This window comes from Scyliorhinus canicula, chromosome 8 (genome assembly GCF_902713615.1).
Source record: "Scyliorhinus canicula chromosome 8, sScyCan1.1, whole genome shotgun sequence".
Classification (NCBI taxonomy): Eukaryota; Metazoa; Chordata; class Chondrichthyes; order Carcharhiniformes; family Scyliorhinidae; genus Scyliorhinus; species Scyliorhinus canicula.
Window position 1 is genome coordinate 168,040,287 of NC_052153.1, and position 15,082 is coordinate 168,055,368.

At 51.9% G+C, this 15,082-nt stretch overlaps 2 protein-coding genes across 9 annotated transcripts in view; one reads left to right on the top strand and one right to left on the bottom strand.

The window, feature by feature from the left end:
* The window catches only part of enpp6 (ectonucleotide pyrophosphatase/phosphodiesterase 6), a 68,489-nt gene extending 57,365 nt beyond the window's left edge, over positions 1-11,124 (top strand). The window contains exons 7-8 of the mRNA XM_038805697.1: positions 748-871; positions 10,781-11,124. Coding sequence (XP_038661625.1) covers positions 748-871; positions 10,781-10,986 — 330 coding nt within the window. The 3' untranslated portion in view covers positions 10,987-11,124. The remainder of the gene's footprint in view (positions 1-747; positions 872-10,780) is intronic.
* The window catches only part of LOC119970680 (cadherin-related family member 2-like), a 257,761-nt gene that overhangs the window by 3,642 nt on the left and 239,037 nt on the right, over positions 1-15,082 (bottom strand). For 6 of the 8 annotated variants that reach the window (XM_038805688.1, XM_038805686.1, XM_038805689.1 and 3 more), the window contains one exon: positions 10,089-10,546. The exons of the other annotated variants lie outside the window; for them this stretch is intronic. In XM_038805688.1, coding sequence (XP_038661616.1) covers positions 10,425-10,546 — 122 coding nt within the window. In that variant the 3' untranslated portion in view covers positions 10,089-10,424. Of the gene's footprint in view, positions 1-10,088; positions 10,547-15,082 lie in introns of those variants that run through there. 8 annotated transcript variants of the gene reach the window in all.

Genomic DNA, 15,082 nt, shown 5'->3' on the forward strand with positions numbered 1-15,082 from the left:
CAGAAGAGAATCCCCGAGCGCGCATGCGCCGGTGGTGACGTCACCACCGGCACATGCGCGAACCGGCGAAGGCCTTTCAGCCAGCCCCGGCAGCGGGCCTCGAAGGCCACTGGTGCCGGTTTTGGTGCCAGTCGGCGTGGTGCCAACCGCTCCGGCGCGGGCCTAGCCCCCAAAGGTGCGGAGAATTCCGCACCTTTGGGGAGCCCCAATGCCGGAGTTGTTGGCGCCACTCCCCTACACCGGGACCCCCCGCCCCGCCGGGTAGGGGAGAATGCCGCCCAGGATTTGTGGGAGGAAACCGGAGCACCCGGAGGAAACCCACACAGACACGGAGAGAACTTGCAGACCCTGCACAGACAGTGACCCAAGCAGGAATCGAACCTGGGACCTTGGCACCGTGAAGCAACTGTGCTCACCACTGTGCTACCGTGTCACAGTTTTTCAGCCAGTACGGAGGACGGAAAATGGGGGCAATGCAGAATGATCAAGTGGGAATGTCTCTAAAAAAAGAGAGGAAAGCAGGAGAGATTCAATTAAAGGATGTTGTAAGGTGAAAAGGGAATGCAAAGGGACAAATAAAGAAACAAAAGATGTGCCGAGAGGAGGTGTAACTGGAAATAGGAGAATCAGAGCTTCCGTTATATTTTTTTCCCGGTGTACCTTTGCGATGAGAATCATTGTAAACCACTTGCTTCATCTTTTGACTATTCTCCAGGCGCTCAGAGTCGTAGCTGTTCTTTCTTTCAGAATATACAGAAGTTGCCTTATTGGGCCAATGAAACAGGTGGCAAGACAGGTTGGCAGCATGGATGGCATGGCTATGACAACCAACTGATGGACATGCAGGGATTCTTTTTGGCCTATGGACCAGGTAACTATTAGATACCGTTCTCCAATTTGTAAGTTGTCTCTACAAAGCAGAGTTTTATAATGCAACGTACAAGAAAAACAGCTTAAATTTATAGTTTCTAACATGACAAATTGTGTCGTGAAATACATTTTAGGAATGCGCAATGTTTTCGAAAGTGTGAACATTGATCAAGATGTGAGGGAATTATGGGAGGTAGATTGAAGGGTCAAACAACAGGCCAGGATGAGGCTTTGGAAAAGTTGGAGAGCAGTAACAAAGGCAATGGAGATTTGGAAGGAATTCTATAGGATGAGGGTGCAATTCCTGAAGATTTGATAGTCCAAGTCACTTAGAACTGTACTTTGAAGCTACTAACTGTTCAGTTGTTCGCTATAGTACTTCTGCAGCTACTGATAATACCTTTGCCTCCACTTTTTGATGTCTTTGGATGATAGAATTTACAGTGCAGGTGGAGGCCATTCAGCCCATCGGGTTTACACCAGCCCTTGAAAGAGCACCCGACCTAAGCCCACACCTCCACGCCATCCCCATAACCCAGCAACTTCATCTAACCTTTGGACACTACAGGGCAATTTAGCATGACCAATCCACCTAACCTGCACATCTTTGTCCTTGTTTGAATTCCTTACTCTCTTCCTAACGCTAATCCTGGTCTTTCCCTTTGGTAGAGACCCCAGTAGTGGAGCCCTGCTCTTCTTCACCAAAACTACTCACTATTCCAGCATTACCTTGGAATGTAAAGATAGCCCTTGGCTACTTTCCTCCACTATGCACCGTCTGCTGCAATCCTCCACTCCAGCACCCTCAACCCTCTAACAACAAGTGCAAGGGGGTCATGAACTTCTTTATTGTTATGTTTCAGACTGTTGAATTATCTGCCTCTTCTACTCCCCTCCCTTCCCCTAGCCCACTAAGTCAAATTTCCCTTGAAGGTGTCCCAGTCTTCAACTTGGATCCATCTCCAGTTTCTCTCCTATATCTCCTATTACCTTCTAATTTTGTTCAGGAGGGTCACTTCTCACTCTCTTGATCCCATTCCCACTAAATTGCTGTCCTCCAAACTTCCCTTCCTGGATCTTATTCCAGTTGAAATTGTAAACACTTTGCACCTTCTCCCATTAAACAGTCCTTCAAACGCTAACAATCAAATCACCCAGAATTGCAGACTTCAAGATGTGTCACATGGCTCCCTTTATTTTACCTTGCGTTAGAGACACCGGCTGGAATTTTCGCCTGGGGGGATCTTTCAGTCCAATTGTGGGTGACCCACAGTCATAAACATAACAACCTCATAACCTCCCCCCACTAAGAAATGAAAAGTCATCACCAAGGACATGGCTGCTAGACTGGGTCAGCAGCAGGTGGTGAGAAAAACAACAGGAGGGAAACACTGACTTGACCTTGTTCTCATCAATCGACCTATCGCAGATGGATCTGACCACAACAGTATTGGCTGGAGTGATTAGAGGAACAGGAGTAAGCCAATGGCTTTTCAAATTTTTGGTGAAGTTTAATTTCCCTTTACCACCAATCAAACACCATGGGCGCTGCCCACGACGGGTCGGAGAATAGCGGGAGGGCCTTCCCGACAATTTTCACGGCCTCCCGCTATTCTTCCCCCCCCCCCCCACTCCGGCCGCCCCCCAACACAAATCGCTGCTCCCCGTTTTTTACGGGGAACAGCGATTCTTCGCATGCCGATGGGCCGAATACTGTGGAGTTTACGGCCGTTTTCACGGCCGCGATCACACCTGCTTTCAGCGTTCTTGAAAACGGCCGCAAAGTGCCCGTCCCGGACAACCATGGCACCGATTGGCAAGGCCGCACCACGGCCGTGCCAAGGGTGGCATGGGCCTGCGATCGGTGGGCACCGATCGCGGGCAGCGGGTCCGATACCCGCGCACTATTTGTTCTTCCGGTGCCCCGCAGGATCAGTCCGCGGGGCGGCTGAGGGGCATGACAGCCCGCGCATGCGCGGGTTTGACGCGTCTGCGTGATGACGTCATCCGCGCATGCGCGGGTTGGAGCCGTCCAATCCGCGCATGCACGGCTGACGGCATTGTGCGCGTCAGCCGCCGTGACTCTTGGTGGGCGGAGTTAGCGACGTTCGCTAACTCCGCGTCACTGTGATTACCCCGGCCCCGATACTAGCCCCGCCCGGGGGGGAGAATCGGGTCCCGGGACGGAGCTCCGATGCTGGTGTGAAACACGGCCAGTTTCACGCCAGCCTTCACGGCAGGCCGGATTTGCGGAGAATCGCGCCCCATGGGTGAGACTCTCCGTTTCAGAGACTAAGGGCACGATTCTCCGCACCCCACCCCGGGTGGGAGAATCGCGGGAGGGCCGGGCGAATCACACCACAACGCCCTGGCACCCCCCACGATTCTCCCACCCCCCCCAAAAATGGCATGTCGCGTTTTTCGACAGGCCGCTCGGAGAATCGCCGCTCGCCATTTCTCACGGCGACCGGCGATTCTCCGGCCCGAATGGCCTGCTGAACCCGATCGGTTCACGCCGGCGCCAACCACTCCTGGTCGCTGCCGGCGTGAACAGTGCGCGACAGGTGAGTGTGGGGCCTGTGGGGGGCAGAGGGAGGATCGAGCACAACGGGCGTGCTCAGCAGATTTCTGGTCCACGATCGGTGCCCACCGATTGTCGGGCCGGCGTCTGTAAACGACGCACTCTTTTCCCTCCGCCGCCCCGCAAGATCAAGCTGCCATGTCTTGCGGGGCAGTGGAGGGGAAGACAGCAACCGCGCATGCACGGTTTGGAGCAGGCCAACCTGCGCATGCGCAGCTGACGTCGCTTTGGCGGCGCCGGCCGCATCATTCCCGGCGCGCCGCTTTGACGCAAGCATCAAGGCCGGGCGCTCGGGATTCACGCGCCACCGCTCCTAGCCGCCCCGGGTTGGGGGGGCGGGGGGGGGGGGGGGAGAATAGGGGGCGAGGAGTGGCCTCCGACGCCGGAGTGAAACACTTTGGGTTTCACTCCGGCGTCGGCACTCAGTCTCCCGTTGGGAGAATCGCGCCCTAAGTGTTTGACGCCAGGACTGAATCGGTGGACTTCTATGAGAACTAAATTGGTGCCGATCCCGGAGCAATTCATCATCCGTTAATGGGCTAGCACCGGCACCACGTGGAAATCAATCGATTCCAATGAAAAAGTGCCCCTGGCACCAAGCCCGATCCCACACACCTGGAACCCCATCTGCCGGCAGTGTGCTAGCACCCCACATTGAAGCAGATGCCAGCCGCGTGCCATGGATGGAGCACAGGCTCACCCCTGTGCCGCACACGTCCGATTGCCTTTCTGTCTCCCTGCACCCCCTCCAGGAGAGAGCAAGGGAAGACCGGATGGAGACTGCCATATTTACAGCCCATCACTGTGGAGCGGCTGGCATTGGACCTGGTCGGCTGGCCCGGAGAGAGGGGATTCGTCGAGGCGGAGGACCGCAGCGGGGGAGCTGGGTTGCGGTGTCCCTATGGCAGGCACACCACCACCCTCACCCCACTCCCCACCCCCCCACACCACCCCCACACTACCCATCTCCCCAACCCGCAATCCAATCAGGCGTCATGTCTTGTGTCTTTCAGGATCACCTAGTGACAAGGCAGGTCCTTTTAGTGTCCCCCCGCCCCTAATCCCAAATCCAAGCAGATTCTAGAGCCAAGGCTGCAACAGACAGTGAAGAGATCCCCTAAACGCCAGCCCCGAGACACCCCGAAGCACCAGCTGTCTCCAACACCCTCCACAATCCCAGAGACACTCGCCTCGGTTGGGAACTTTACTAAAGAGGCTTCTGGGGCACTATCTGGTGCACACCACACACATGCTCTGGTACATCAGGTGAAGGTAGGGGTCAGAATTCTCTGCTCCCAGGAAAAATCGGGAGGGCCGTCGTGAACTCAGCCGAAATTCACGATTGCCTCGGAGGCCACTCCTCGCCCCCTATTCTCCCCTCCCGGCGTGGCTAGGAGCAGTGCTCCGTAACTCTCAGGCGGCACGCCGAGAGTGACGCGACGGTGGCACCTATGTGACGTCAGCCGCGCATACGTAGGTTGGCCGGCTCCAACCCGCGCATGCGCGGCTGACGTCACGATGGCTGACAGCTCGAACCTGCGCATGTGCGGTGGCCGTCTTCCCCCTCAGCCGCCCCGCAAGACGTGGCGGCTTGATCTTGCGGGGCAGCGGAGGGGAAATAGTGCGTCCAATTGAGACGCAGGCCCGACGATCGGTGGGCACCGATCACGGGCCTGTCCCCTCCCGAGCACAGTCGTGGTGCTCATTCCCCACCAGGCCCCCTACAAGCCCCAAAACGGGCATCTCACGGCGAATTCACGACGGCAGTGACCAGGTGTGGTTGCTGCTGTCGTGAAACGGTCGCGAACGGCAGGCCGCTCGGCCCATCCGGGTTGGAGAATCGGCGGTCGCCATGAAAAACGGCGAGCGGCGATTCTTCCGAGCGGGGGGGTGGGAGAATCGCGGGGGGGCACCAGGAGGTCGTCATTAGTCGGGAGGCCCTCCCGCGATTCTCCCACCCGGCGTGGGGAGCGGTGAATCGCGCCCAGGAACTCCCGAGAGGGTGACAGTCATAGGGCGAGCCGATCCCAGGGACTAGCTGCCGTCCAGACGGGTTTCATGCTTCTGAAACTGATAGAGCCATAAATTATGGATATGCAGTCGGAGAGCCAGGGACTACATGAGGGGTTGTTGGCGAGCATCCAGCACCTGCAGGTGCAGTTGGAGGAGTTCAACCACGTGCAGGAGCAGCAGGTGGTGCCAATCACGCGTGTCGCGGTGGAGACCTTAGGGGCGAATGTATCGGCCATGGGTCAGAATGTCCAAAGCCTGGGGCACTCTGTGCGGGCGGTGGCCGAGGCCCAGGAGAGGGCTGCCCTGTTACAGGCAGCTATGTATCAGGGCTATATGGACATTGCTGTGGCGCTCCAGAGCTTGGCCCAGTGACAACGGGCTATGGCTAAAGGCATTGACGGCATTGCTCGGGCACTGGCTGACCTGAGCCAATCCCAGATGGAGGTGGCCCAGTCCCTGTGCTCCACAGCTGTGAGCATTGAGACTCTCTGGTCAAGACAGGAGTGGGCCTCCAGGACTGGCAGTGCCAGGTGATGAGGGAGCTCCAAGACTTCACTTCAGTTGCACCCCCATCCCAAGGAGTAGCCCGGGGGCCATCGGGCACCCAGAAGGAGTAAGAGGTGGTGCTGGAACACCACAGCGCCTCGGACTCCCCCGCCTCCTGTTCCTGGCGCATCCAATGGGCAGCGGGCAGAAGAGGTTGGCACCGGACCATCTGGGACAAATGAGAGACTGCCCGGTCGCCAAAGTGGACCCATGTCAAAGGGTGGGAATCACAGCAGGCCACCTCCACCATGATGTACTGCCTGGGCATCCACCTAAACGTAGCGGTTATGGCCATAAGACCAGTTAAGTTAGCATGGGTGCAGGACACAAGATAGCGTTAGGGGCTATGGTACAAACCGTTATGGAGATGTTCACCTGTTATTTTCAAAATAAAAACCTGCGCACAAAGGCTCCAGCCTGCCTCGATGCTCATTCAGAAGGATGTGAGGGATGGACTGGGCTGGGCTGAGCTGGGCTGGCTGCAGAGGGGGCGCTAGTGGGGTGGGAGGGGGGCAGGAGGTGGGGGGGGGGGGGGGAGATGGGCGGGTGTTTCGATGTGGTCACGGAACAAGGCCCCCAGGTTGGACATTGCACAGGTACCCCACCCCTGCCCCTCCCTTGCCCTCTCAACCTCGCCCGCCCCGCCACCCGACGTCCCGTCCCCACCTCTGCCACCCCAAGGGTTTCATGTGACCGTGTGATTGATTGGCCCATTGGCCCGCTCGCATGGTAGGTAGGATTCACACAGCGCGGGGAGCTAATGCGGGGAGGATGGCCCTGGGCAGAGGTGGTCAGCCGGGTGGAGGCGGGGGGGGGGGGGGGGGGGGGGGGCAGGGGTAGAGGGGTGTAGGAGCTGTGGGGTTTGGGGTGGGATGGGATGTTTGTGCCGTTCGGTGGGTCCCCTAGTTGGTGATCCTGGAGGCGATGAAAGTGTCCGTTGCACGCCAGCCCTGGTGCATACATTGTGCCTGCCACCGCCCATGCCCTGCCCATCCTGGCCCTCCTTGTCAGACCAGATCTGGCGTTCTTCCCCCTCCTCTAGCCCTTCAACCCTCTGCTGCGCGATATTGTGTGGAGGGTGCAGCAGGCCATCACAATGTGGGAGACACTCCTGGCGTTATACTTGAGGGCCCCTCCAGAGCACCCCAGGAATAATCTTCAGGATGCTGATGCACCACTCGATCATGTCCCTGGTCACTGCATGGACTTTGTTGTAGCAGTCTCGGTGCTGGTCTGTGGCCTCTGGATAGACGTCATCAGCCACAGCAGCAACGGATAATCCCTGTCACCCAGGAGCCAACCCCTTACCCGGGGGTGCACCTCAAAGGTGTCAGGAACGATCAAGTGTGCCAGGATGAAGGTGTTGTGCATGCTGCCAGGGATGCACCTGCACACCGAGGTCTGCGAGATCCCAGACAGGTCTGCACACGGTGCCTGAAAGTACCATGTGCAGTAAAGGTTCAGGGCGAATATCACCTTGACAGCCACTGGGAGCAGGTGTCCTCCACATACCCCCGCGGTTCCAGGTGCGCCATAATCTGGCAGATGCGGCGTGTCCTTTCCAACTCCTCCTCGGCCTGTTGGGCGGCTCCATCCACTATGGCTGGTTCCTGTTCCTCTGGGGCAAGCTCCTGGTCTGCAGGGTCCACCCCGAGACCATCGTGCTCGCACAGCCTCAGTGCATCCCCAGGGCTGCAACAGCTAGGATGATGTCAACCATTCAGGGTTGAATTCCAAAGTCCATTGTCTGCAGGGGTGAAAGGCAGCCATATTAGCATGGTGCGTATCCCTGTACCCAACCAGATCCAACAGGCTTTACGGTGGCCCTGACCTGCACTGCAGCTCCTGTCCCCGCTTGTCCCCCTCCCTTCTCTCCCATCCCTGCACCCAACCCTGGCTGTTCCCCCGGCACTCTGTCCTCCGCACCGCACCCCTGGCCCTGTCAGTGCCGGCAGCATGGTGGCCTTTGTCCTCGGCAGTCATCGCTCCTGGCAGAGCTTCCGGTGGCTGGCCCTACCCACTGATATGCTCTGCAGCTCCTGTTCAGTGCCTCCTGTAGGGAATACTGTGGGTGACCCCATTGGGTGAGCCACGTGATGCCCCGCCGACAGGGTGGTGCCTGGTCGTGACGGGATGGGGATGTTGGAGCGCGGGGTTGATGGAGTGGGGGCACCCAGACGGCCGGTGTCACTGCGCAACCACGGGCCACAGTGATAGTCAGTAGGGTGTGCAGCAAGGTGGCCTTGCGGGCCACAGCAACGGTAGGACATGCCTGGACACCCCGGTCCTGGGGTGGACCGGCAGCCCAGGGAACATCCTCTGGGAACATGACCTACCTCCTCTCTCTCAGAAGCTACAGTGCCTGTTACCCGATTTTTAAAGCAAGTGAACCTCACCATTGGCAATTCCTCCTGGCAGAGATGGAGCATCGTGGAGGCCCTGGAGAATACCAGGTCGGGCCCATTAATGATATGCCAAGGCATTTACGGAGTAGAACACATTGACGCTGCTGACGAGGCACCGGAGCGTGACATTCTGGTGGGCGCTCGGCGCCAGCCACGATTTTCGTCTCAAGCGAGATTCTACGCCCAGTCGTGTTTCATGATTCCGGTGTCACTGGACGTAGAATCCGCCCTCTCTTGGAATCCTAATTCCAAGTTTTCACATTTCCCTTTATCCTTTTCACTGTCTTTTTCGTGAGGGTTTTTTGATTTGTCTTTCTCTATTGAGTACAAGTTGCTCCATTTGTAACTGAATCCCAGCCAACTCAATCTCCATTATATCTGGATTGCCTTTTACTTAAGGTTCAAATGTTGAGCCATACCTCAATATCTGTGCTATTTTTGTGCCTACTGTTAAATCCATTTCTGACTTGCCTGCCACTATTTTCAAATGAGCCTTTGTTAACTGTTGCAAGACAATGAAAGAAAGGGAAGGGGTGCGATTCACCCAAAGAACAACATTTTGGCCACGTTTGGTGGGGTGTTTCCCGTCACGGGGAATCCCAAGTTTACTCACACTTGGGGCTGGTTTTCGCTGCCCTGCCCGCTGCCAGATTGCCACAGGCAGGATGCGGACCATTGACCTCGGGTGGGCACAGCCGGGAAGTTTTAGGGAGTTTCTCCTCTGTCTAACCCACACTTGGAAATGTTTTCAGCTGTGGGGACTTGAACCTGCCGCAAGACCGACTCCTCTGAGATCGGAGCGCCATTTTGAAAGGGTGCCCCGATTTCAAGTGAGCTTGATAGCCCCCCACATTCCCCACCAATGGACAGTGCCACCCCCCGCAGACATGGGCATTATGCCCCCCAAGTGAAAACACCCTGCTATAGGCATCTTTCAGGCACCCCACCCACATTTCAGGAGCCCCCATTCAATCCCTCCAAACTTTATGAAGCTCCTTCACAACCCCCATGCTTCAGAACCACCCATCACTCCCCCCTTTCATGAGTATGACCCCCCTCAGGCCCTGACCCTTGGCAGTGTCAACCTAGCACCCTTAACTGCCAGCCTGGCACCCTGTAAGTGTCTCTGGCACCTTAACACTGCCAACTTGGCACCCATGCATTGCCAGATTGGCACTGTCATGGTGCCAGGTTGGCATTGCCAGGGTGCCGGGTGTTCGGGGGGAGTGCCAGGGCACTGCCTTGCCTTGTCCCTCACCACCAGTGAGAGTGTGATCTAGATCGCCCTAGGCGCTGCGGGTCGGGTGTCTTGTGTGCATTTTTGAACCCGGACTGAAGCCTGATTTGGGCATCTCTCCTTTATACACCCAATGCAGCAAGGTCACACCAGACCCATCGGAGTGGCAAAATTGTGCCCATGTTCTCTCTTTCAAGGAAAGCTTCAACAATAGACATGGCCATTTTAACTTTGCAATGAATACACCAAAAGGCACTGTAAAATCTTGTTCATTTAAACTCTTGTGAAATCCAGTTTACTTGTCGCAGCCTATAGATTCAAAATCCCAGATAAAACCCCATTTGTTATGATCCCCTTAGAGATGGATAATATAAAAAAAGTGAAATTTGAATTTGTAATTTATAGCTGAAAGGATAACATGACATGATTTTGTGTTTTAAGATATTTACTGTAACAAACATACTAAAAGCGTTGTTGGCGAAACATTATTTTTGCAGGCAACTTATTCTTCAAACTACAAACAGAACGAGCAATCCAAATGAAAAACTCCTCATACATTGCATTAAAATACATTATACTGTCTTCTATGTAGACATTATTTTTTTCTGAATCAGTTCAAAATGATTCTTAGCTTCCCAGAATGTCATTCTAATCCATTCTTTTCCCAGTCTGGAAATGATTAATTCCACAACTTTATTCAAGGTGCGAGTTTTCCTGGAAACGCCTTTCTTTAGGTAAAGTTAGGCAAATCTTCCAGCCTTGTTTTAACTCCTCAGAATTTAATCTTTCCAATCCAAGCACAAGATCCCACCCACATTCCTGCTGGGTGAGTGTCAGTGAAATAAATCGGCAATTCTTCATGCCTGCTGGTCCAATAAACCAGCACATTTACATCTAATATGAAAGCAAAAGTGAGTAACAATCTTGGTAAATATTGCTCACATCAAAGTCTGTCAAAGCAATTCCTTGCATGTGTATGAAAACAATTTTTTCACCAGAACATATCTTGAATTTCAATATTGTAAGATGATCACTTTTTATGGACTATGGATCGCAGTTTTGGCAGTGGTCATAACTTTAATATGTAGATTGAAATTTCACAACTAACTCAGTTTTTGTACTGTTCAGATTTCAGAATTAACTACAAGACACCTCCAATTCGGGTGGTTGATGTGTACAATGTCATGTGTCACGTTGCTGGAATCAACCCATTGCCAAACAATGGTACCTGGTCCCAAGTGGAGTTGATGCTGAATAGCAATGCAAATTTAGCTTACAATGGAAAAGTTGGTGTCACCATATTGATAGTAACACTGGCCTGCGTATTTCTCTAATGAGTTTTAGCTACATTTTTTTATGAAATTCAATTTTTAACGTGTGATTTTTGGCAGGATTATCGTAGTATTATTTTGGGATATGCTAATAAAATGGCGTTATACTGTCAAAGCATAAAGGTTTGATGGGCTCCCTGCTGAATGCCTTAAAGTGATTCTTTTTGAGTTCAATATCAATATTATAATCCAAATGGCACAACACTTGAGCACCTCCCAAGCACACCCAAAAGTGACAATCATGCTGCTCCTCTGATTCTAACCGTTTGCGCATCCCCTCTCTACCTAAGCGGGATTGCATTTATCCTTCTTGGCCCCACACTCTGGAACCTTCTTAAATTTCTCTGCTTCATCATCTACCTCTCCTTCTCTAAGATACTCCTTGAATCATACCTCTTTGAAGAAACCTTTGATCTCTCCTCCTAATTTCTTCTTCCTCGACTTGGTGTTCTTATTTTCCGATTGGGGCTCCTGGGAAGCACATTAAGATATTTTTCTACGTTGAAACTACATAAAGGATGAAAGCTATTGATCTCGCTCACTCCTACTTTATATCCTGTGTGACGCTGACTTTAATACTACCTAAACTCCTGATGTCCTTCCTGGACATGATCATTCCTAATGTCGATCAGATGACAGCAACAAATGGTTATTTAATGCTGTCCAGCTGAACACCACTCTCCTTGGAATGTCAAGACGTCAATCATTTGGGTAAAGTGGATCTTCCTTCTATCTTTATTTAAGAAAACAATTTAACAAGGGATTCAGAATCATATAATTTACAGTGCAAAAGGAGACCATTCAACCCATCAGGTCTGCACTGACCCTTGGAAAGAGCACCCTACCTAAGCCCACACCTCCACCCTATCCCCATAACCCAGTAACACCACCTAACTTTTTTTTGACACTAAGGACAATTTAACATAGCCAATTCACCTAACCTGCACATCTTTGGAATGTGGGAGGAGACCAGAGCACCCGGAGGAACCCAACGCAGACATGGGGAGAATGTGCAGACTCCGCACAGACAGTGACCCAAGCTGTGAATCGAACCTGGGACCCTGGAGCTATGAAGCAACTCTTTTACCCACTGCTATTGTGCTACCGTGCCACCACTAAACTAGATCAGAATCCTCTATTCACACTGCACGGTACTATATACTAACTGTTGCATTGTCCCTACATTCTCTCTCCAATGAGTGAGTAGATAGAGATGCTCATTATCCATCTGATAGACCCACTGGCAAGACAGGGAGGAATTAAGCCAGAAATTCATGCTGCTACGATTAAATATGGAATATTGCTGCACCTTGATGGCACAATTTTATATAATAGGCCCATTTCACTGCATGTCATATTCAAAGTCAAAGAGTTTGACCAATTTCCAGGTTACTAACTTATACAATCCTAACCGACTCAATCTCTCCTCATACATCAGTCTCGCCATCCCAGGAATCAGTCTGGTAAACCTTCGCTGTACTCCCTCTAGAGCAAGAACATCCTTCCTCAGATAAGGAGACCAAAACTGCACACAATATTCTAGGTGTGGTATTATCAAGGCCCTGTATAATTGCAGAGAGACAGCCCTGCCCGCCTGCTGTACCTGCATGCTTAGTGTGAACCTTGCCATTGTTTTTCGTTGCTGAGTTTTCCAAAGTCCGGCACGTTTCGATCCTGCACACAGGCGTCTGCGGGATCAGATCCAAGAGGAATACTGTAGTGGGCTGACTTCATGTATGAAAATACCTGATCACACAGGTTTGCGAATCCAAATGCGGAAAGCATTGCAAGTCAATTTTCTTCAAACAGTTAAATTTCACTGGCAGGGATATCCAGCAGGTCAGAAGCCACATGATATCTCTCGGTAGCTTCAAATACACTTCCCAGCTCTCTAATCATACGATGTCCGAAATTCTGAGCTTTCTAACTCGATATTCCCCCATCTGTAAACGGCTTTCTGGTTTTTTTTGCAGTGCATTGTGCAGTTTTGTAATTTCTTTCTGTGGCTTGACTGTTACTTATACTTAAGCATTTCAAAATATTCCCATATCCTGCAACTGCCTTTTTGATCAATTCAATCTTGTCTGCTCTATCAGTAACAGTTTTCTCCTGCTTCGTTTGATAATGTCGTAGACCACTTGATGATATAGAGAAATACAGCACAGAACAGGCCCTTCGGCCCACGATGTTGTCCTAGGTTAATCATAGAATTTTGGACACTAAGGGCAATTTATCATGGCCAATCCACCCAACCTGCACATCTTTGGACTGTGGGAGGAAACTGGAGTACCCGGAGGAAACCCATGCAGTCACGGGGAGGATGTGCAGACTCCACACAGACAGTGACCCAAGTCGAAATCGAACTTGGGACCCTGGAGCTGTGAAGCAATTGTGCTATCCACAATGCTACCGTGCTGCCCTTAAGAAGAAATTAATCTACACTCCATTATTCTACCCTAATCCATGTACCTATCCAATAGCCGCTTGAAGGTCCCTAACGTTTCCAACTCAACTACTTCCACAGACAGTGCATTCCATGCCCCCACTACTCTCTGGGTAAAGAACCTACCTCTGACATCCCCCCTATATCTTCCACCATTTACCTTAAATTTATGTCCCCTTGTAATGGTTTGTTCCACTTGGGGAAAAAGTGTCTGACTGTCTACTCTATCTATTCCCCTGATCATCTTATAAACCTCTATCAAGTCGCCCCTCATCCTTCTCCGTTCTAATGAGAAAAGGCCTAGCACCCTCAACCTTTCCTCGTAAGACCTACTCTCCATTCCAGGGAACATCCTGGTAAATCTCCTTTGCACCTTTTCCAAAGCTTCCACGTCCTTCCTAAAATGAGGTGACCAGAACTGTACACAGTACTCCAAATGTGGCCTGACCAAGGTTTTGTACAGCTGCATCATCACCTCACGGCTCTTAAATTCAATCCCTCTGCTAATGAACGCTAGCACACCATAGGCCTTCTTCACAGCTCTATCCACTTGAGTGGCAACTTTCAAAGATCTATGAACATAAACCCCAAGATCTCTCTGCTCCTCTACATTGCCAAGAACTCTACCGTTAACGCTGTATTCCGCATTCATATTTGTCCTTCTAAAATGGACAACCTCACACTTGTCAGGGTTAAACTCCATCTGCCACTTCTCAGCCCAGCTCTGCATCCTATCTATGTCTCTTTGAAGCCGACAACAGCCCTCCTCACTATCCACAACTCCACCAATCTTCGTATCATCTGCAAATTTACTAACCCACCCTTCAACTCCCTCATCCAAGTCGTTAATGAAAATCACAAACAGCAGAGGACCCAGAACTGCGGTACACCATTGGTAACTGGGCTCCAGGCTGAATTGGATGGGTCGTTCTTTGTACAATGTGTGCAGGAGGGTTTTCTGACACAATATGTTGACAAGCCAACAAGAGGTGAGGCCACTTTGGATTTGGTTTTGGGTAATGAACCAGGCCAGGTGTTAGATCTGGAGGTAGGTGAACACTTTGGAGACAGTGACCACAATTCGGTGACCTTTACGTTAGTGATGGAAAGGGATAAGTATACCCCGCAGAGCAAGAGTTATAGCTGGGGGAAGGGCAATTATGATGCCATTAGACATGACTTAGGATGTGTTGGTTGGAGAAGTAGGCTGCAAGGGTTGGGCACACTGGATATGTGGAGCTTGTTCAAGGAACAGCTATTGCATGTTCTTGATAAGTACGTACCAGTCAGGCAGGGAGAAAGGGGTCGAGCGAGGGAACCGTGGTTTACCAAAGAAGTGGAATCTCTTGTTAAGAGGAAGAAGGAGGCCTATGTGAAGATGAGGCGTGAAGTTTCAGTTGGGGCGCTTGATAGTTACAAGGAAGCGAGGAAGGATCTAAAGAGAGAGCTGAGACGAGCAAGGAGGGGACATGAGAAGTCTTTGGCAGGTAGGATCAAGGAAAACCCAAAAGCTTTCTATAGGTATGTCAGGAATAAAAGAATGACTAGGGTAAGAGTAGGGCCAGTCAAGGACAGTGGTGGGAAGTTGTGTGTGGAGGCTGAGGAGATAAGCGAGATACTAAATGAATACTTTTCGTCAGTATTCACTCAAGAAAA